The sequence below is a fragment of the Aptenodytes patagonicus genome, chromosome Z (genome assembly GCF_965638725.1).
Source record: "Aptenodytes patagonicus chromosome Z, bAptPat1.pri.cur, whole genome shotgun sequence".
Classification (NCBI taxonomy): domain Eukaryota; kingdom Metazoa; phylum Chordata; class Aves; order Sphenisciformes; family Spheniscidae; genus Aptenodytes; species Aptenodytes patagonicus.
The window spans coordinates 51231575-51255263 of NC_134982.1; the positions used below are offsets into that span (position 1 = coordinate 51231575).

A 23689-nucleotide genomic window follows, 5' to 3' on the forward strand; every position below is an offset into this window, starting at 1 on the left:
TCAACTCACAGGCATTTGCCTGAATTTGCAGCAAGTCTGAAATAACCGAGTTAACACACTGAAAGACTTAAACTGAATTGTGCATCTCAATATATGGTTATTCCAAGACATACTATCCACATAAAGAGATTCATGCGCTGCAGATGAATAGAGCTCCACACTATGGTCCTCTCCATAAAAGTAGGTATAACACCATGGCTCTAAAAATAAATCCTTGGGAACGGAGCTTGCACTTACTGCTTCTCCACCATTCCTAGCCCTGGTGCACCCAAATGGGAAGGAAGTGACAAACACCAAAGGAGGTGAAACACCACCAAAGGAGGTGAAACACCTCCAAAGGAAGAACACCTCCAAAATCTGGTGAGCAGGAAACCAGAAGAGGAAGTACAGTGTCCATGTTGTGATGTACTGCCTCCAGATCACTCTGGAGCACAGGTTTTCTTTCTTTGTTTAACCAGGTGGGTTAAAACAAGACTCTTGGTATAGCTGAGTAGAACAAGGTCAGCAGCAGTTGACAGCACTAAAAGCCAGGAGGAGGGTGAGATGGTTACTAGGAAAGCAGCATGAGATGAGCAAGAGTGCTGAAGCCACACTTTCCAGAACAGAAAACGTCGATACAACTTCTGTGTCCTTGTCTGCCTCTGCCCACAAGCACATAACAGGTGTGGGAAGCAGCACGATTGTAGCAGACTTCATTTTCTCCCATTAAAGCGGCCAACAGATGCCAGCTCAGAAAGGTGTACCTCGCACATACAGTACAAACAGTGTAGTACTCTGAAAAAGAAATGCCAAGAGAGACCAAACTGACGCAGTTCTGCAACTGCCATGACGGCTGTCCCCAGCACCCTGCCACGAAGCCACAGGCCGAGGTGCCGAGGAGGAGGAGCTGCCGCTCTCTTCCCGCCCCTCGCCGCCAGCTAGCTCCCCCCTGGACCTCCCCCTTCCTTCCCCGCCGTGGCGGCCGCCCCACAGTGCCGCGGCGGCGCGCAGGGGTCACCCCGGCCCGACGGCCCGGACGCCGCCAGAGCCGGGGCAGTGGGGAAGGGCCGCCCCGCTGCTGCCCTCCCCTCGTTACCTTTGTGCTCGTCATCCAGGTACCGGACCCGCAGCTCCTCCTCTTCCTTCGCCTCGGAACCGTAGCTCCTCCCGGCCGAGGGGAGAGCGGCTGCGGCGTTTCCCCGCACCGGCGCCCGGCTCCCGGGCCGGCCGAGGGAGGAGGTCGCGGCGGCTGCGGCTGCCAGCCTGACTCGGCCTTGCAGGAGGCCCAGGCCGCCCAGTGCCGCCGCCATGCTGCCGCCTGTGCCGCCTCAGCCTCTCGCGACCGCCGGCCCCGCCACGGCCGCCCACGTGACCGGCTGCGGCACGCACGGGGCGCCGCCGCCCCCCTCCTCTCCCGCCGCCGAGGCGCGAGCATGCTGCGTGCTGCCCGCGCGCTCAACGGCCGCCCGCGAGCCGTTGGGGCGTCGGCGGCCGCAGGCTGAGCCGCGGGAGCCCGCGGGGAGGGGCGGCTGGGGCAGCGCGGCGCCTGGCCTGGCCTGGCCTGGCAGCACTGGCGGCGGCGTCAAGCGGGCCGGCCCTAGCTCTGGCTGATGCCGATGATGAGAAACGGCTTGTTACAGCCAGAAGAGATCCGAGATTTTTCACACACAGCTTGAAATACACTGGTGCGTGGAAAAGTTTCTCATCGGTAAAAATGGCTATTTAGTTTTACTGAGAGTTCTTGATAGTGGTGGAAGTTATGCAGCACATTTATTTGTGGTGAACTTACCTAGATCCCACCTTAAAAGCAATATGCTCAAGTTTTGTTGTGCTGCATGAGGTGGTACCTGAATGAATGTATGACCTTTTCTGCTCTTGCCTCTTTTCAAGTATTACAACCGTGCCCAGGCGTGGTGGTGGCATCAGCACTGACCAAAGCAGCTACGGTCAATGATATAAACCGGGTAGCGCCTGGTTCTGCGTGCTGAGATAAAAGGCTGCTTGCATTGGTTTCCCCTCTCACTCTATGCCCACCCTCCTCTTTTTAGGCACACAGAATTACCATTGCTTTGCAAAAGTAAGGATCAAATTAATACGACTTGGTATTCAGAGCTGGGTTTAGTTGTGTGAGCAACATTGCCGTGGTGTCTGCCCTCCGTGCACACTGACAGGCCCACCGGCATAAAGCAAGTCAAAGGATGTAAGCGGTAAGGGTAGAGGTAGGAGATAGTTGCCATCTTTAGTTGCAAATCGACGTGTTGCGAGTCCACTATGACCTGTTTCGAAAGGACAGTAGAATTTCACCGATCCATGTCGCAATACTATAACATTTAGTTGGGCCAGAGTATATGTATATATTAGATATAAATAAAGAAGTCAGGTTGCCCAGAGAGGTGGTGGATGCCCCATCCCTGGAAACATTCAAGGTCAGGTTGGACGGGGCTCTGAGCAACCTGATCTAGTTGAAGATGTCCCTGCCCACGGCAGGGAGGTTGGACTAGATGACCTTTAGAGGTCCTTTCCAACCCAAACTATTCTATGATTCTGTAAGTTCACTTGACTCCTTACACAGGACTTGGGAAAGGTTGCTATAGCTCCAATTAATCCAGGGCAGTAATGAGGCTCCTAAAGCTGTGAAGTTTGCCTTCTTCAAGTTTATTTACTTCAAAAAATTAGGCCTTGAGAATTGAAAACAGCCACCCCCTGTCGTTTTCAAAACTCAGTGTTACTTAATCCGAGGGATAAATCTGTACCACTTCTGAGCAGAGGCTCAGATGGAGCCACTTTGGTTGTCGTTTGGGAAAACTAGCTACTGCATTCCTCTCCTTCATGCGGTTGCTCAGCAGCTCCTCCACTGCCTTCCTTCTGGAGAAATGAAAGTCTAAAAATAATGTCCTATTTGTTCTTGTAGAGCACCATGAAGGGCAAATGGGGGGGGGGGGGGGGAAGGAGCAGGCAGACTATCGCCTTGCATTTATTATGTTTTACTATTTAAACAGGACTATAGCTTGTGATTAACAGCCTGTTCCAGTAGTGCCCGCAGTATGCTAAAGACTTTTCTAGCAGAAGGGAATAAAGAATGCATGTCCTGGAAATTTTGTTCACAGTCGAAGAACATTTTATTTTATGAGAACAAGTTTTGAAAGATCATACCCAATTATGTCAATAGAAACAGAGAGACAGCACTATTCTAAAAGACACAGGATAAGGTAAAAAGACATTAAAAGCAGAACTAGATTCACTAGAGTACCATAATGTTGCCTTGAAGCTGAAGGCAGACTACTTGTCCCTGTAGAGCTGGCATTTGCAATGGTTCCCAGACTCGAGGACTAGCGAACACTTCCCTGAGTGGAGGTGAGCATATGGAATCAAGCCAAATAGCCTCATATCTGTTGTACAAACACCCACAATCATGGTTAAAGCTGAAAGAATTTTAGAAGTACAATTTTCTTTTATACCATCACTGTTTGATTTTACTTCCTTAGCATAAGAAGTGAAAACAAAAATTGATTTCTATTCACTTGTTCTGCAGTTTCCCACATCTACATTGCTAAGGCATGTTTATACCTAGATAAAAAGTTTTATTTCCAATGACTTCTTTAATGTTCTTGAAAACAGAATGTTTGTGAAGAGTGGTAATATAGCTATCATTGTAACAAAACAAATTTAAAGCTCTTGAAGATTTTTTACAGTCTATAGAGTAAATGTTTTTTAAAAAATGAAATTTCAAATTTTTGGTAACGAGACATAAAGATGCCTGCTGTAGTGGGTAATTCTGTTCTTTGAACTATGTCTCTCTGTATTAATGCTTAAAACTGCATGATACTCATATAAATGTGTTTTATTTTGGTAATGTAATACATTTTGTAATACCGTATATTCAGTTCCTCCCATTGCACTGACATTCAAGCATGAATCAGGACTCTTGGATGAAAGCAAAGTTTTCCATATTCTCTTGTTCCCTGTTTTTTTCACTGGTTTAGTTCTAACAACACAGCTTTAAAGTCAAAGTAGTACATGGAAAGCACATTTAGTTACAGAGGGAAAGTATATTGACATGCAGATTATTATTTAACCATATATCCTAATTAAAAAAAAAAATGGAGCAACTGGAACAAAACTGTTAAGTAACTACCTAAATAACATTGCTTGGTAACCTGATTGCTGCTGCACACAGAAATCCAAATATTGATACTTGGTGATGGGTAAAATAAATCAATTTAGCACAACTGTATACATCTTGACTCAGCTTCCCTTATGCCCAGAGAAGCAATGTTAGCGTGAATGAAAATAGAACCAGTGTAGATGGAGAAGAGCTCAGCAATTCTCTGCACTCAGCTGTTACTTTTAATATGGTCACTCGATCATAATCTAATCCAAGTGAAAAAACTTGAAGGTCCTTTACCCTAATTAATTTTACATTTGGAATTACCCTAGAAAGCCCATTCACATCAGTGTACAGGACTGAGACTGAAAAGGGAAACGTGCAGCCCCTTTTTTAGCTTTGCTCATGGCTTTTGTTTGAAAATAAGTCAAAGGAGGGGAATTTGGGGCTTGGGGTGGGGGGCTCCTTTTTCTGTGTTTTTGATGCAGTACTCTTGCAACTTAAGCAGCACAGTGTGTGGGTGCAGAAATTGGGAGACTGCCTACATGGTTAGTGGAGAGAAGTTTCTTCAGAACGTTATGCAACATGCTTCAGTGCAGGGCACCTGCCATGATTCACTTTCTAGAGGAACAATCTCACTCTTAATTAAGTATAATGGAGGAGTGTGGCCTCTAAACTTGAGATCTAAATTAGGTACCTAAAATCAAGGAGTGTGAAAGTACTTGTGGATGTTCAGTTAGGCATCTAGTATTATTAAGAATACTAATAAAACATTTGAAATGAGACAGAAAAATAATTGCACATGTATTTATACTAATATGCGACTTTACAGGTAACAATGAAATGGTGCAGACAGTATGTACAATGAAGCAGGAATAAGGACAAGAAGGTATCTCAGTTTTAATTTGCTTTGTTTTTCTTACACTGTGCATGTAGATGAGGTGTAACGAATAGTTTCATTTTCCCTGGATAAGCACATCAATGGCAGTGTATAACTAAAGTGAAAAGGGAACATGTTTTAGGGGAAGAATGGAGCACCCAATTTTGGCTTTTCCAGCTAAATCACTTGTCTTTCTTGCAAGCTGGAAATTAATTGTCTCTGTAAAGTGACTGTTGATATCTGAGAGTGAGATCCATTAGCTACCTATTCTCTAAGTTGGTTTATAAAGGTTGTTTCAATTTCACACCACCTGCCACGAGCTTTTGTCTCTTCTAATTTTCACATATTTGCTTTTTATTAATGGCAGAATTTTACTGATTATTATGTTATCCAGTTAGCACACTTGTGTTTCCAATCTTGTTTTTTAACTCTTTTTAAAACCTTTTTGATCTTCTTTTAACACCGATACTGCTGAAGAAAAGTCCCTCGGTTTTATGCATTATTAATAAGCATGTAGCACACACAGCATATTCCCTTTCTGGCACCATGCCTATTCAATATGTTTTGCAGGCAGCTGTTTCCTCAGATTGTCTTATTTTCTTTCTGCTCAGTGCAGCTTTGAGATTATAATGCTAAGATATATGATGTTTTTACAGCTTACTTTTTCTCTTCAGAAATTATTCTTGCTAAACTCAGTCTACTTGAGTGTGTTTACAAGTTTGCTTAAATGGCACTTGTTACCTGGTTCCAACACATATTATTGAAAAATGTACCTATGTGTCACTCATGCCTCAGAGCACAGGACAGATTTTGTCTTTGCGTTCATGTCAACCCCATTTATTTGTGCTTATACTCCTGCATCTTGAAAATGGAGACAACTGCGTTGGGTTGATTTAGTGGACAAGCGCCTGGCATATGTGAGCCAAGGGGACTTCTTAAAATCCTACTTCCCAAACATGGAAGGTAGAAACAACCAAATTGTCTGCCCATTCTTGAAGATCACAAACAAGGCAGAATGCTGAAACAATTACAGGAACATAAACATGCTGAGCAAGGCCTCTTGCATGGGTAAATTGGTAGTAGTTGCCACAGAGCTACAATCATGTAATATTGGAAGATCAGAGCCCAAGGAGGGCCTTAGGTACTTAAAACAGGAATTGGGCAGATATTTAGCAAAGAAAATGTATAGAATGTTTTATTTTGGGGCAGGGCACAGTTTATCCCAAAAGGGCATGAAATAAAGGTATTTATTTCTATGGGGCTAGATGTATGCAAAGATAATAGAGAATTGACCAACAGTGGAGATTCCTAAAAATTGAGATAGTTGTATCTAATTACAACTCCAAGTCTTTGAATGCTGATATGTCTCCTTTTGCCAAAGCTTTTAAAAAACATTCTTGTGTTTTTAAAGTAGCTCAGCAGAACAGACATTCACTGACTCAGTTAAATCACTATGCATTCAGGCAAACTGCAACCAAACTGCAACATCATTGAATATTTTTCTTACAGTGAAAATACCCTGTTCAGCTATTTATAAACGTTGTTAAAATCATTTATTTTATTCATGATCAGGCTTCTAGACAAGCCTTTGTATGAAGCAATCCTCCCCTTCCATCTTTGTATCCTTCTGAAGAACTCCAGAGCCAACATTGTTAACTGTATCTTAGAGGATCTTTGCTTTGGCAACTGAGAAGGCAAGCTCTCATGTAGTATAGGAGGGTCAGTGAAAGCTGCACAAGAAGCACAGAAACCAGGTAGAACACTGCTGATGTAATTGGCATTTGATTTAGGATAGTTGATAAGAAGTTCTAGTAGAAAATGGATTTCCCAATTTTATCAGAGTGCCTTTATGTGTGGTAAAAAGCTATCTGGGCTGCTGCTAAGGAGGCAGTAAAACAATCCTGTCAAATCTATGCTATCTAGAAGAATGAAATAGAACTAGGTATTAGCCCAGAGAAGGAAGCATTTTGGAACAAAGAATTACTAACTTAATAAAAACAATATCTAAATGCAGAGAGCGGGGTTTCCATCCAAACAAGCATTTGGTGAAATAAAGGGGCAATTCATCTGAATAACATTTTGTTTAAAAGTTTTTGAATTAAAGTAATAAAGGACATTTCAGTACACTCTCAATGAAACAAATTAAAAATTTCTGTCATCATTACAATCAGGAGATGAAAAATACTTTAATGCTTCTGTCCTGATGTAATGTGATTTCTAGTGGAAAGAACTTAACAAAGAAACTCTGCAGTGTTTAAAGGCAATATATTTGTCATGAAATCCAGGTCCCTACTAGGAGCTAAGAGAAACCTGGTCTTTTATGCTCAAGTTATAAATTGTTATAGAAAAATCAACAGCGCTTCATAGACTGTTTTTGTCAGATGTAATTCTTTATTACTGTTCTTGAGCAAGCCAGGAGTTAAGATGTATATTACATTTCTGAATAGCATAATTACATTTCCCTTCTGTTCATCTAATTTCTTTTTCTTTTTTTTTTTTTTTAGGTGGTTTATGTCTAAACACAATAACTGAACTCACAGTGGATATACTGTAGATAATATGTGAAGTTTAAGATATTGTTTACCTTTTTGCTAAAAGCTGCGGCATTTTTGAAGAAAATCAGTTGCATAGTTACTGCTTGAAAAATAGGCATTATGCACAAATCACTCTGAAGATAAATTTTAAGCTGTTATGATGTAAAACGTATTTATGTTCATTGCTTTTCCTTTTTAGTCTTTTATGATTAATAGTATGTCATGCAGAGATCTACTGAATAGATTTCATTCTTTCTAAGAAATGCCTCACATTTGTTTTCATGCCATATGGGGAATACAGTGGGGGCTTTTTTGATCTTCTATTCAGTTTCATTAGACTAGGTTATCTAGTTTACATTCTAACCTTAACTGTATTTTCCTGTATTCTTTACTCTCTACATACTGATGCAATTAAGACAGTCTGATAAGCTGAATAAGCATTTTCAGTGAAAGCTTATTCTGTCATGTATAAGAATTCTTCTAATGTCAAAGAATCTGAATGACCTTATGACCCAAATTTCCAGGACAGAGCAAAAGGTTAAATAATCACAGTCTTTATATCTCACATGGATACAAGAATAGATTAATTGGGATCTACATAAGCTAAGGACTCTATGTTTTGTCAAAATGGTTTCATCATAACATTTTTTCTACTTAAACACCCCAGTGTAAGTCATTTTTCTATGTAAGAAAGCAAGATCCTTAAGATCAAGAACAACGAACCTAGCAATTGGTATGTGAAAATAGAAGAAAAATATATACTAAGTGGCTAGTATTTTATGTGCCTAGGCACAGACTGAGTACAGAGTTATTCACCAATGCCAGTAAACAGCCATTTCCAACCCAGCAATTTTCAGATTTCTGATTTCTTAACATTCTTTAAAGACATGTTTTGGTAGATCCTCAAAATTAGGATCTTATCTAGGAATTGATTTTTGCAATTTGTGAAAATTAAACATCAATTAAAGAAAAATTATCTACAAAAATTAACCTGTCTTCCAAGTCATAGTTAACATTTTCTTTCTAGATAGTATCTTTTTGTGTGTCACTTTATGTCTGGAAGGTGAAACTATATTCCAGTTGCCTTATGCCCTGTGAATTATGTTTTATCTGCTAAGGAGAACACAATATACTGTGTCTTCTCAGCCCTGGCAGCAGCTGACAAAAAAAAAAGGTTTATGTATCTAAACACCTCGATAAAGTGGAAGACTTAAAAAAACCTAAACCAGGTTTCCCAGACTAAGCCAGAATGTTAGGCTAATATTGCCCACAGTCTTCTACTGCAGAGATGGCCCATAACTTTCAGAAATTGTGTAGCATTTGTGCTGTTTCAACAGTATACCTGAAAAAAGGTTGAGAATATGGTTTCCTTCACTGAAGTATCACTTGGCATCTTTCTCCTCCCTCATCCTGTACCCACTGCCAGTGAAGCTTAAAGGAGGCATTCTTTGGATTCATGCATCTTGGGCAGAGCAGGACTAAAATTGGCAATCCTTCTAGTAGCCACTGCACAGAAACATAGAATACCATAGCTTCTTTAACTATAGAATAAAGCTTTTGTAGTTTTGTTTGTAGTTTTGGTATCACCACAGCATCTGGTTCCTCAGTGACTATATGAGCCTTGTCAGTACAGCTTCAGTTGAGCTACGCAGTATAAGATGAGGTGGGAACAAGATTGAACCTCTGAGGAGATGTCACTGCTTACCAGGGTCTGCTTTGACCCCGGAATGAGATTTTTAGTAAAATTTCTAATGCAACCAGTAGCCCTTTAGCCTGGAAAATGTGGAGTGTCTGCATTGTACTCAAGACACTTCCTAATAACAGAATTCAGCTAAAGGGGAAAACAGGATATTTTTTTCGTTACATAAATTAGGTTGTGCTGGTCTGAAAATGCTTTTTCGAGGAAGTGTTTTTATGACTCTTAATATGTTAAACCTATGGCATTTCTTAACATAAACTTACTGAGACAAATTAATGTAGAGCCATATCTCCCAACGGTTGCCCGTGTTCCAGTTTTTCAGAGTTCAACCTGAAATGTTTTAAGCATGATTTTTCAGAGATGATGAGAGCCTACTACCTCTACTGAGCTTATTTACAACCACAAGTAGTCATGAAAACCCACTGTGTCTTACATCAGATATGTAAGAACAAGACTAATGAATATGTCTGAAACTTTTGGCAATGTCAGAGTGCCACACATGTTACATCAAATACTGTGAACATCTGAAATAACTAACCACAATGTATGGACCATCACACAGAACTGTAATGTTAAAAAGTGGAAGTGTATTCAGCATTTATATTCCTTTCCCCACACTTTTAACAGAACACGGTTGTGCTCTAATAAAATCTTGCTTGCTCATAGTCTTGTTTTCCTTTTACTCGATCATGTGTTGAATTCATCATAATCCTATGTTTAAAGCGTCAGTCTGTTGCCATGGAAATGACTGATGTCACAAATTCAGTTAGAACTTCATGACAGGATCAAATATAAAAAGAAAATGGGGCTAGAGAAGAAGAAAACCATTGTTCAAATAGCAAAGCTTAGGTAACAAGCTAAAAGGAAAAAGTACACAGGGAAATACAAACAGTAAGGCGATTTATTATTTAAGTGTTGGAGGAAAATCCTCCTTTAAAATTTTCTCTTTCAAATACAGAGTGACGTTTTTAGAGTTATATGTAAAAAACATGCACAAGTGTAGCATAAAACCAAGCTTTCTAAGCTTTTACACCTTGAACTATCGCGTATACCAAAACAGAAGTACACAAAAAAGCCACAATAGTGAACAGGGAGTGAAGATAGGTGGTTCTTCTTTATGAAAAGAATAGGAAAATAAATCAGTTTTAATTAAGAGATGGTACATATACGCTTTATTCATTAATGGAAAAATTAATTGAAGTACCATTTAAAGATTTATTCAAATTAATTTTGGCATGTTCACAAAGTGACATTTCTCTGAGATCAGATTTTGCATCTTTTTAGTCATTTTTACTGTAAGACTTCAATTTCATGGGCTGGCTGAAAACTTCTCACTGGCTGTATTATGTGGTCTGTCAGACTTGTCAGATACAGTATGTCTTGGAGAAAAAATGCACTTACAAGATGCTGGCACCAAGTGAGCTACTTTTCCATACCCAGTATAGAATGTAACCAGCTGTTACACTGTTATTAAGAGAAATCTAGCAACAAAGGTAAGAAACAGATTAATGATAACAATTTGAAGACAGAACAATTTTTGGAAAAAGGAGATGTAAAGAGGTGCTGCAACCTTCCAAATACATTTGTAAAAATCCCAGTAAGTGGCAAAGCAATTTATTTCATAATTATATGACTAAGGAGCCTTATGAATAGGATAAAATTTAAAAAATATATTGTTTTCCTCAGTATTTCCCTATTGGCTAGCTTAGATTGTTTGCCGCTAAATTGCTTTTTGGATATCCCACTCTTAAGTGTCCACCTTTTCTCATGGACATGTAGGTTCTAAAAGCCTATGGAACACAGCAGAGCAACTAGGTGTCCTAAAAGCTGGGTATTGAAGTGCTCTGTATCATGATACCCAGCTCACTTTTTGAAGAATTTAGCAGTAAAGTTCGCTTTTTATGCTTGAGAAAACCCACAAATATACTGTTTGTACAGAGTAACAGAGGCCGCAGTGCTTACGTTAAAGATGCATCATACAGGTGGACCTCATAAAAGATGCAGGTGAAGCATACTGTAGACCCTTTCTATTCTGTCCCCTGTCTAATTGAGGGAAAAATATGCCCCGATCCTGCCTAAACTTGGAGCCAGGAGATAGTTGGAATGTGCAACTAGACCTGAATAGGTGGAGAACCACCATTTACATATGACCTGGGAGATCTAAGAAAAAAGAATAGATATCCTCTTGTCCTCTGTTCTATCTTCTGGGTTAGATTATTGTACAAGATAAATTTATAAACCACTTCTTGTTAATCATTTTGTGCAGTATTTGAATACTTACCCTGTATTAGCAACAGCTGCACATCTAAGACCCCAATCCAAAACTCATTGGAATCAATGGGGAGGTCACACTGAATTAAAAAAAGAAGTGGATTGAGCCAAGATGTTAAAAGGAAAAGCTTGTTCTGTAAAAAAAAAAAAAAGTCTTGGCAATGTTATAAAATTGGGCACTCTGAGGTTGCTTATAGCTAACGTATTCCATCTTCATAAGAAAGAGTTTATGCTACTTAAGGTTAGGTTATGAGTATCTAATTGGAAGCCAGGCATAAACTTCTTTCAGCCAGCACTTCATTAAATTTACAAGCATTCCCACACATACTTGTGTGTGGGTTGCAGGATAGATGAGAGACATTTAACTGCTTGGAGGCTGGCTTTGGCACAGAGCTATTCATCCAGAACCACTGGTCTCTTTCCGTATGTGAAGGGCAGAAGCAGAAAATTATTTCATATTATAGTCAGATGCCGCCTACATTTGTCCACCTGCCCACATCATAAAATGGTTTACAATTGTAATAAATGTAGCTGTTCAGACTAAGATTTGCTATGCTGAATGCCTGCCTGAGGCTTTGACTAAGTTTAAACCAGAACGGCCCAGTCATTTCTAAGATTGGCCTTGGAGGAAATTAATTGTATTGAAAGATATGCCAGCTAGCCTTATGTGTCGTCTCCATGTCTTGTTACAGAGAACTACACTTTGTCAGTGACATCACTGGAATGCCAAGGATGTGCCTTTTGCTAACTTTTCACCTTTCATGCAAACTGGCTGAGCTGCACTATTTCCATCTTGGAAGGCCTACAGTTTAGAAATGAACCATATGAAAAGACAGGTATGTTCTGGATAAAAGTGGTGCCATATGGTAATATTGAAGCAGTGTCATAGCAGGAGTTAAATCCATGCAAATATCTGTTAATTTTTTTTCTACTCTGTTTGAAACCACTTTCAAAGCTAAATTTTGTACATAGTGACTATAACAACCAAAACAAAGTACTGTCTTTAAACATTGCTGCTTTTTTTCCCCTCAGTGGAGCAATGAACTGCTCTAAAGTAACAAGTTATTCATATAGCTGTGCAAGATTCTTGAAAATAATAAGAAAAACATTGTATGACCTATTAGCATCACTTCAGGTCATGTCCTCACATGGAAAGTTTGCAAGAGCTTAAAGATAAATGTGAAAAAATCTTTTGCTCTGAGGTGGCATAGCTATCCGTATGAGAGACATCAAGGACGGAGAGAAGAGAATTAGGAAACTCACTCAGACTATCCATTTGTGTTGTCCAAACCCACCTCATAAAAAATTTCAAGAAATAAGGTGCAAGATCAATTAATTCTTTGCAATGCTGGGCTTGTCAGTCATAAATGACTTGTAAAATTTCTCAGGGAATTTGTAGGTGACCTTGTTGTCTCCCTTAGTCTGCCTCTTTAAGAAAACGTTGTGTACAGGAATCATAGGTAACAGGGTTTCCATGAGGTCAAATGGAAAGAAGTAAATGCCGTCTGATCTCAACAACTCCAATACCCATGCAAGACTGTTACTACAAAGGAGTGGATACTTCTTCATCCTCTCCCAGGAAAATTCCAAAAGAGATTGTAAGACCTGCAATTTTGCCTTCTAATAACTGCTAAAAATACGGGAAAGGACTTTTTGTAAAATTAAACTTTCACCTCTGACCTACATATTTATTTTTCTCTTCTTAATGACAAATTACACAAGCAAAATGACATGCATTTGCTAATGCTTTTTTCCCTTAAATGGTTTCCTAGCATGCTCAGATTCAATTCCCCAGTTAGGCCTTAACATTGCTGAGTGTATTTTTTGTTATGCTATAATGCTACTGAATTATTTTATTTTATACACTTAGGAGTTTCCAAAGATTTCCAAAGAAAGTAACTCCTTTTACAAGACTTGGCAGATGAACAACAAAACAATTTTGGCAAAAAAAGCTATCTTTTAACTGACTAAACAGAAAATATATATTCAGTTTTTACATACTTGGAAATTTTTACTAGAGAACACTGTAAATTTATTAATTTGGGGTTTTAAATTAAAGCAGACAACTGAAATTGGATTATTGTTGGACAATTCATACAAGATAGTATTTTTATTCATTCAGCTCTATGACAAAGTAGTAGATGACCTCCACTGTGTCTTCAGATGAAATTAACTTTAAAAGTACTGAATACGTTTCAAGATAAACACAGTAAAATCCTGGTACCACTGAAATCAATGGCTATATTCCTTTTCACTACATTAGGGCCAGGATTTCACTTTATTTTATCCTGAAAAAAATGTTTCCTTAGTTTTTTGTGTATCATTTTAATCTGAATTCTGAATATTTCTTCTGCCTTTCTGCTAAATTAGATATATTTTCTCATAAAACGTGTTACTAGAAAGACACAATGCGATTCCGATCCCTTGCATTTGAAAGTGACTATGGATATTAGCTGCTTTAATCTGAGTACACAAAAAGGTCTTATTTTTAGAAAATTTCAGTTCCTCACTCTGAGAAAGCCGTGCTCCTTAAAAGGTATGGTAACTGAAGAGGGGTGACAGATGTAAAAATGGCAAGGAAAGTAAAGATACTGAATCTAGGCAGATCTATGTTTACAGTTGTACATTGTACAGTTAGAAAGAGAAAACTTGTATTTAAACTGGATCAGGAAAAACAATTGATTCATATCAATGAGAACAAGTAAAGGAATTACTACAGTATGAACTGAAAGTCCAATAATTTGACAATTTTTACATTAGCCAGGAAAAATCGTGAATAATATCTTCTTTTGCATTGATGGTAGATGTGACTTCCCTGGATTTTTCCAACTGTAGTGTCTGTGATTCATTGTCTGAAATCAAAGTAAGGAAAAGGCTCCGAAAAAATTAATGTCTAGTCAAAGGAACTATAAATTCCTTCTCTTAAGAATTATATTTTCCAAAAGTAATTCATACATTTTTTACTATAACAGCCTAGCTAATAAGTTTCAAAAACACCTTTGTTGGACTGTACAGTTTTTTCACACTTAAATGTGAAATATCACAGTTTTCTGTTTATCTACATTTTTGAACTAAATCAAGTTCCTAGTTAGATCTGTATGCAAATTTTGACCCAATGAGCTAAAGCTTTTTCAAGAGAGAATTGTGTCTTTTTGCCAATATAATTCTTATTGCTATGCAATAAAATAGTAGTAGCAATAATTTGACATTTGAAAAAGGAATTGATGAGGTGATAAAGTGTTTAATTAGGTAGGAATCAGATACAGGTCAAGGTGTGATAGCAACTCTAAAAGATAATTAAAATAATTTATAAGTGAAATCATCCCTTCAAAAACTGTGATTATAATAGACACATATTTCTTAAATAGAACCATAATTCAAAAAGCACTCAGGGAGCAGAGATAGCTAAACCACTACATGACATTTTCATGTATTATTAGGGAACAGTAAGTTTTCAATAGTGGCTGAAGTCAGATCCAGAGCAAATCTTAATGGCTCTACATGCATTTTTACATGTTAGAAAACATGTCATCCAATTATATGAAACTTCACTCTCTAAGCTTTTATTTGTAATGATAGTGATAAGCTGCAATAAATAAAAGATTTGATGAAATGGAGATGGAGAGAAGAGTAAAACACTAACATCTAATGAAAGCCATACTAGAAATAAGGCAACCATCTTGCCCCCTCTTAGTAAGGACTGGGAGTATGATTCCTTATGCTATGTACCAGTGACTCCTGCAGCATCTCCACTACTATATATATTTTAGTCACATGATTTAGTTTTAGATAGTCCTGCAAGGAGCAGGGAGTTGGACTCAATGATCCTTATGGGTCCCTTCCAACTTGAGATATTCTATGATTCTATGATTCTGTGATACTGCTGGCAACGGTAAATCCACATACAGCGGAGCCTATGTTCCTAAGTAGGGACGTGCATGGTTTGTATAGCTCTAGATAGGCACATTAATTCCTTGACGATTATCTAAACATTGATTCTTGGATTGTACTCGTAAGACAACAATCCAGTCAGCACTATTCTAAAGTACATTGCAAATATTGATTATTTTTTATACATAATGATTTCTGAGGCAGAGAAAGTTTGTTAAGGAGGTAACCAACTAGGGCGAAGACAGATTACAGAACTGCACAAAGGTAGGGCTAAAGAAGCTTCAGGGAACAGACCTATTTATCCCCTTTCCCAAAAAAAACCCATCCTGACAGATCCTTATCTAAGGTCCTCTTAAAAATTTCCAGCAATGGAGACTTCACAGCCTTCACAAGTGATCTGGTCCAGTGCTTCTCAACCTGTTCTGTGAGTTTTCCTCAATGTCCAGTTCTAATTTTTCTTGCTGTTGTTGAAGCCTATTGCTTCTCATCTTATCCCTCCTGAATAGACGAGAAATAATTACCTTACTCTTTGCAGCAACATTTTATGTACATGAAGATTCTTATCTGTATTATTCCTTAAATCTTTTCTTTTTTTTCCGTCTTTCTTGTAGGTCCTGCATTTGATGAGCTCCTTCTCATGGCCCTATCCTGGATTCTCTGCCATTGGTTGGATTTTGCTTCATGTTCTTCTTGAAAGTAGTGTCCAAAACTGAACACACCCAAAGCCTTAATAATGCAGAATTTCTATCTGCATCTTGTAAGCTGTTCTCCTGTTTATATGTCCCAATGTGCTTTTTTCCAACAGCATGGTCTTGTTAACTCATGATCAACTGGTAATCCATTACAAGTCACAGGTCACCCCCATGGAGGCCTGTCGTGAGCCAGTTGCTGCTCATTGTGCAATTGTGCAATTTAACATTCTTGTCTGAATATAGTATCTTGCATTTACCATTGAATATCGTCCGTTCACTTGCATATCCTTTCTCCAATTTTGCCAACATCATTTTGAATCTTAAACCTGTCTTCCACTTTACAGACAGTCTCTTTCAGCTCCAAATTGGCTGCAAATTTAATAAACACATTATTACAGTTTCATAGTTTTACTGGAAATATTTAATAGATGAAACTAGGCACGGGCTACTGCAAAATCCCACTTGGTCTAGCTTTTGTTTAGCAATGAAAAACTGTCGACTCACCACCAGGTGTTGTCATACTGCTGCTTTTGCATCCCCATTTTAGCAATTTCATCTTGATCACACTTCCCTAGGCTACTATGCGTCTGTCATGTGAGACTGAAGACCCTTACAGTAGTCAAGACATATACCATCTATTTATTCTTCCCTGCTGCACAGCCTGTTCCCCTGTGGTAGAGTAAGATACCTTAGTGTGTTCATGATGAACTCCTGTTTGATCTCACCTGTTTCCTCACTAACTTTGAAGTGTTCACAAATAGATTGATCCATAATTTTTCAGTTTGCCTCTCATTTTTGAAAGGAGAAATTTATTTCTTTTTTTTCCCAGAGCATCACCCCATTTCTCAAGAACAGCTACTGCAATATCTGAGATAGCTTCAGGTGATTGTTTAAGCAAGAATCTCACAAATCCTTACTTGGATTTGTAAGAATCCAAAGTTGAAATTCTTTGGTCTCTGCCAATTTGAAAGCATCCAGGTCACTGAAGGATTCTTACGGTGTCCTGTGCAGGTGTTGCCTTGGCCACATGCTTGCATTAACTTTGTTAGTGAATGCTAATCCAAAAATATTAAACCTTTAAGTTTTGTCTGCATTATCTATCATTAGTTCTTCCTTTCTGTCCTATAGCAGAGCAGCAATTCCCTTCTCAGTCTTATATTACTGATGTGCATATATGCTTCTTGTTCCTGTTGATATATCTAGCTCATTTTCTACCTCAGACCTTCATATGTGCTTACATAACTGAACCTAGTTTCCACCTTCTGTATGTTTTGCTTATGCTTGGTGCCAGTGAAACCCATCATTAAGCAAATTGCTCCCTTTCTACATTCCCCATCTCCTACTTTGTGTCCTTAGTATCACTTCTTTGCCAGTTCTCCTAAATGTTCTACTTCTTTGATGTGTCTTCCTGATTTCTGCATTTTTTCAGTCTGCTGATTTCATTTTGCATTGCTCCATCTCTTTTTAAAAGTGATCAGTTCTCATGCCATGGTCACTCAGATCCACTTTACTTTGCACTCTCAACATTCTCAAACTCTGGTTAGAATCCAACTTTAAAGACTCTTTCACTATTTGCATACTTCGCTGTCTGTATCAAAACATTATTACTAACTCATTCCAAGAACTTGCTGAGCGGTCTGCATACTATTCTGTACCTTCCCCAAAGTGACACCAAATTTCTGCAGAATTTAGTTGAAGTTTCCTCTGTTAACCACAGAACATCTTTCTGCTGTGAAAACCCAAATAAAGATAATCATGCATTCCTTGATCTCACATATACCACCACCCCCCATGCAGTTTATTTGGAGGGTTAGAAGTAGAAGTATTCTTCCCGTGTTTGGAACTATTTTTGCTTGTTCCATACTATCAGCCCTTCAAGCTGGATGGTAACGGAACACAAGTAAGAAAGCTTTTGCCGCACCTAAAAGGCGTAGAGGTTGTTTGGGCTTGCTTCCTTCTTTCGACATCTTAGATACAAAAGGGAGAGTCCAGCACAAAGTTTACCAGACAAAACCCTTAGATCTCAGTGCATATCACAGCCTTCGTAACAGCAGCATGAGACAATATTTGGTACATTGTACATTCGTAGGTCTGATCCACATGCTTTAATAATGGCATAGGCAACTAGACCAGTTGGTTTTCCTAACAGCTGGAATATGCCTTACTTTGTAATTTACACAATGAAAATAATGAGATGATAGACCCTATGATTATTTTCTTAACTATACATCATATTTTATTCAGTAAGGCATGACTTTAACCTGGGGTCTGAAAGACTAATCAGTGAGCAAAACCCTCTAATTAAAATGTACTCTTATTTGTAATGTACTCTTAATGTTCCCTAAATCTTTAGCTGATGATTGAAATGCTTTTTTGGTAGTAATATATGCTATTTTATCTAGTTTTCTTTTTCTCTAGAAACATCTGTGAAACAGAAGGGATGAGACTTTCTCTTAAAAATTGTGGGAACACATAAAATATACAGTACACTTCCTGTTATAGAAGGCTATTTATTAGTCTAAATACTTGTGCAATATTTGGCAAATGATCAAAACTAGTTTCTCCTGATGTGTTTACAATGTTCTAAATTAAAAGCAAAGCCCATTTTCAAGTGACATTTGTCATACAAACTGAAATGTTTCTCTCATGCTGCATGTGGTTGTACTTTCTGCTTGACAGGATAAGCTCCAAATGTTGAGTACAAAGTTTGCAACAAAGTTCTTGTGAGAATTAGACTTGCCATCTAGCAATTCTTCTTATAAGAAGAACCAAAGGAGTCTTTCCCCCAGTGTAGGATTATTTTTCTATGACTGTATGTTTACTTAACTTTCTGCCTGATGCTGTACTTAATCAGCTACACTGAGAGAAATTCTTTTGATTTCATTGCATATTCTGTTGCTCTTTACCCCATTTTAACGTTCTTTCCCATAACCTTTGAGTGGCAAAATGGTCACAGACAAGAACAGAAGAGCTCCCATTTCTCTAGTGAATGCTTCAGAAATGTACTAAGGCATAAATTCAGCAGAAGTTTTGAACAGACACTGTCTTCTGCATCAGACTGTGAAAAAATTGCTTGGAGTGCTACAGAAATGCACTTTTAGTGTTACAAAAATTACTCAGCACCATATACAAAGCATTTTCTTTTCAACTCAGGTTAAAAACCTGTTATACAAACCTGTTTATTAATTATCATTATTGTTTCCTAAGGGTTTTTGACAAGTTTTGAGAGAAAACTGGGTCAGTTCATAATAGCAGCTTTTGAGTGCATTTCACCATTACATATGTATTCAAAATCCATGCAACACTTAACATGCTGCACAGGAAAAATGTGCTTGGGTCATGTTTCATGTTATAAATGGACAGATAGGCAAACACGTACACTGTATCATTTCCAAGAAAAACACTTCATATTCCAGTAACCTGTCCCTCTTTTCATATCTCAGATTTAGCAGTCTTTTTACTGACTTGCAGGCTGCCCTTGGTCTTTTAGTCATCCTTGAATTTAAATAAAAAATATCAGCATCTGTAGTTTTATTTCTTTTTTCCTTTACCTAAGTGCTTTAATAACCATGATTGGTCCTGATTGAAGTTCCAATGAGACAATCTGCTGCAGTTCAGGAAAACCACCATTTGCCATATGCAGGCAACTGCCCTGTGGATATTTTAGGACTGTAGCTTCAGCTGAATCAGGGATACTTGGAAAGAGAGTGAGTAAAAAAAGTGTGTGTATGCAGACTTCAAAAAAACCCCCCAAAGTTGTCTTGTGTCCCAACCCTTGAGTACCTCTCTAAGGAGTACCTCTCCAAGGAGCACATTTTGCTTTCTGTTCTAAAGGATTCAAGTGGCAACAAAAAGGGTTTTTTTCTATGAAGTAACTACAACAAAATTAACTACGGTTTTTGGAGCCAAGCATTTTCTGAGATGGTGCAGAAAGTACTTAACAGAGCTGAGGCAGACAATCCAGACAATCCAAGAAAATAATATTGAAAGCTAGTTATTACACCATGTTCTGTAAAGGAAGACTTGTATAATAATAGCAAATATGGCCCAAGCTATCAAGCCACAGTTACATGACGAAGAATACACTGTTGTTGCTTTGCCTTTTTTACATTCTCCCCATTGCCAGCACCCCTACTGCATTGCCCAAAAAGATTCTACCATAACAAAATGAGATCCTTGTTGAAGGCTGGATCCCGTTTACTTCATCTGATGTAAATATTGAGTAATACAATGTTGCCAGAAAATTTATGCCAAATTAAAGCCACAGTAAGGTAATAGACTCAAGATTATCTTACTACACAGGAGTCAGGAGAAAATTTAGATGGAAAGCATTCCGTGTATACAAGATCACACCATAGTATTCAAATTGATATTGAGAGATATAGTCTGGAGGGCAGGAGTAAACAAGGAGGTCAAGTTTCTTTAGGCTCAGCTCTAAATATTTTCATTTTTTAAATTTAATTAGGATTACTCATTTATGCTTAGATACCCATAAATGCTTTTTGAGGAGATACAGATAAACACAATAAAGATGCAGGTAACTGAAGAAAGAAACATTTCAAACTGAGCAAGGACGCTGAAGTCAAGAGAACTGGCCTTGGCTAATTTGAGATTTTAGTCAAGGGTTGCTCATGGTACTGAACTAATGACCCTGTGATTTCCTTATTTTAGGAGATGGCTCCAGCAACTTACGGAAAATTTGAGCATCTGGAATCTGAACTAACTGCTATGGATGGGAAAAATGAAACAGCTTCAACTAGATCTCTACTGGTGCTGAGGGAAGCTTTCTGAGATCTGCCCATGGGAATCAACAGGAGGGAAAAAACATCTTAGTCAATGACTGGGGCACATGCAGTAATCACTCTTCAGCAGCAGCAGTGTATTTCAGGCCATTGTTACCCTGATACACTCCAATACTCTTTCAGGAAAAAAGTCTGCTTCTGGCCACATTATAAAGACATGGTGTAGAGAGAGGAGACTCTGGCATGGAGTCTCTGGAGTCTCTCTGTAATCTCTTGAGGCCACACATGAACAGAAAGAGAGTATCTTCCTTAAGGAGCGTTATTGCATGAGTTTTATGTGAGCAGGATTATCAGAAGAAAATTAAACATTTACAAACACTGCAGACTTGTATGAAAGCAAACTACTGAGTGAAAGCATCAGATTAGCAAGTGTCACATGGACAGATTGCAACAAATAGTAATAAAATCGCTCCAGGAGGCTCTCAGGCTTTCCTTACTACTCAAATTCATTATATCACATCCTACTTGTAATCTTCTGAGAGCCAGCTGACTTTTTGTACAATCTGACATGCTACTTAACTCTTTGCCACATCAAGCGTGATCATAATACGTAAAAGTGAGGAGTTTGTAGTGTTTTTTTTAAGGCAGAGAAGTCAGTTTCCTTCTCAACCATAATCCTGCACTTGTTAAGAAGATGAGAGACTTCCGACAAAGCAGAGTGGTTTTCAGACTGCAGAGGAGTTATTGTTCCCTCTGCATGTCATCTACAGGCCACACTTTCACTTTTTCCATACCTGAAGAGACTAGTGCATAGATATTACATAAACCACATACCAGGGAACCAGGATAGACATAGAAAGTTCCATACTGGACTCTCAGTACAAGGCATTCTTTTTAATTTTGATATATCTCTCTCTGTGTTGCTAGGATTTACAGTGAAATTTGCTGTTGACCTAGAAATTGACGTAGATTAATGCATAAACCAAAAGACTGTACCTCCCTTCCATACCTGTTAATACTAGCAGTGTTGAGTTACTCTATAGGCAATTAGGAGAAATCTCTGGATTGGTAGCCCTTGTCCTTATGGGAGAGTTCAACTTCCCAGACATCAGCTGGGAATACCATACTGCTGTGACAAGCAAGTCTGGGAAATTCCTGGAGTTGGTTGACGATAATTTCTTGGGTTGAAGATCATTTCCTGTCACAAGTACTCAGTGAGCCAACTGGAAAGGTGTCCTCCTAGACTTGTCATTTGTGAATAGAGAAGGACTCATGGGAGATGTGATGGTAGGTGGCTGTCTTGGCCACAGTGATCACGAAATGGTTGAGTTTAAAATTTTTGGTGTAATAAGAAAAAAGTTCACCAGAGTTACTACCCTGTATTTCAAGAGAGTAAATTTTAAGCTACTCAGGGAGCTACTTTGCAGTGTCCCCTGGGAATCTGCTTTTGAAGGCTTAGGGGTCCACGAGTGCTGGTCAGTCTTGAAGAACCACCGTTTAAAAGCACAGGAGCAGGCCATGCCATTGTGTGGCAAGTCAAGCAAGCGGGGCAGAAGACCAGCCCGGCTCAACGGGGAACTCCTCTTGGAACTCAGGAGGAAGAGGAGATAGGATGGTCTCTAGAAGCAAGGTCAGGCTTTGCAGGAAGATCACAGAGATGCAGTTGACCAATGCAGGGAGATAACACGAAAGGCCACAGTTCAATTACAGTTGAAAATGGCCAGTGTTGTGCCCGACAACAAGAAAGGATTTTTAAACTATGTTAATAGCAAGAGGACATCCAAGGAAAATACAGGACCCATACTTATTGAATATGGTGCCCTGGCAAATAGGCATGCAGAAAAAGCAGGGGCATTCCATGCTTTTTTTGCCTCAGTCTTCAATACTAATGATAGACCTTGGGCTGTCCGGTCTTCTGCGTAGAAGGACCACAACTGTGGGAACAGTGACATTCCGTTTGTGGACACAGAAATTCTAAGGGGCCAGCTGCATCAGTTGAATGTTCATAAGTTCACGGGGCCTTGGTGGGATTCATTCCAGAGTACTGAATGAGCTAGCGGGTGTTATGGCAGGACCCCTCTCAATCATCTACCAGAGGTCTTGGGAGTCTGGACAGGTCCCCACTGACTGGAAGCTAGCCAAAGTTATTCCAATTTACAAGAATGGCATGAGTGATAACCCAAGGAAACCACAGACCTGTTAGTCTACCCGCAGTATCTGGAAAAAGGATGGAGAAGATCCTCCTGTGTGCTGCTGAAAGGCATTTCAAGGACAATGCAAGCGTCAGGCACAGTCAACATGGGTTCACAAAGGGAAAGCCCTGTCTAACTACTCTGACAGCCTCCTACAATAAGGTAACACACCTAGATGGGTGAAGGGAAGTTGGTGAATGTGGCTTTTCTGGATTTTAGTAAGGCTTTTGATACTTTCCCTCACAGCATCCTTCTGGACAGGGTGTCCAACTGTAAGATGAAGAGGCACACACTGCGCTGGGCAAAAAACAGGCCTTTTCACGTTAGGAAGCCTTTCTTTACCAAGAGGGTGTTCAAACACCGGAACAGGCGTCCTAGAGAGGTGGTCCATGCCCCCATGCCTGTCAGTGCCTTAAAAAGAGGCATTTGGGCAATGCCCTTCATAATGGGCTTTAACTTTTGGTCAGCTGTGGAGTGATCAGGCGGTTGGACTAGATGATCGTTCTAGGTCCCTTCCACCTTAGTCTATCCTATCTGATCCTATGCTATGCTATGCTGTGCTATGCTGTGCTATGCTATGCTGTGCTATCCTAAATAAATGTTTGTGAAAGGTGCTGAACCAACTGAAACCAGAAAGTCGAAACCTTCTGGAAGCTGTTGCAGCTTTGGAAACCTCTGCTGTGTTTCCCACTGGCACTGTGTTT

At 39.2% G+C, this 23689-nt stretch overlaps 1 protein-coding gene and 1 long non-coding RNA gene across 4 annotated transcripts in view; one reads left to right on the forward strand and one right to left on the reverse strand.

The window, feature by feature from the left end:
* The window catches only part of AUH (AU RNA binding methylglutaconyl-CoA hydratase), a 119367-nt gene extending 118043 nt beyond the window's left edge, over positions 1 to 1324 (reverse strand). For both annotated transcript variants that reach the window (XM_076363199.1, XM_076363198.1), the window contains exon 1: positions 1076 to 1324. In XM_076363199.1, coding sequence (XP_076219314.1) covers positions 1076 to 1289 — 214 coding nt within the window. In that variant the 5' untranslated portion in view covers positions 1290 to 1324. The remainder of the gene's footprint in view (positions 1 to 1075) is intronic.
* On the forward strand, positions 983 to 21814 carry LOC143173126 (uncharacterized). 2 transcript variants are annotated; one of them, XR_012997473.1, is made up of 5 exons: positions 983 to 1094; positions 4917 to 4973; positions 12161 to 12304; positions 15971 to 16116; positions 20723 to 21814. It is a non-coding gene; the product is annotated as an uncharacterized LOC143173126 (long non-coding RNA). The 2 variants fall into 2 exon arrangements; XR_012997472.1 differs by lacking the exon at positions 20723 to 21814 and having other exon boundaries at positions 15971 to 16454.
* The last annotated feature ends 1875 nt before the right edge of the window (positions 21815 to 23689 follow it).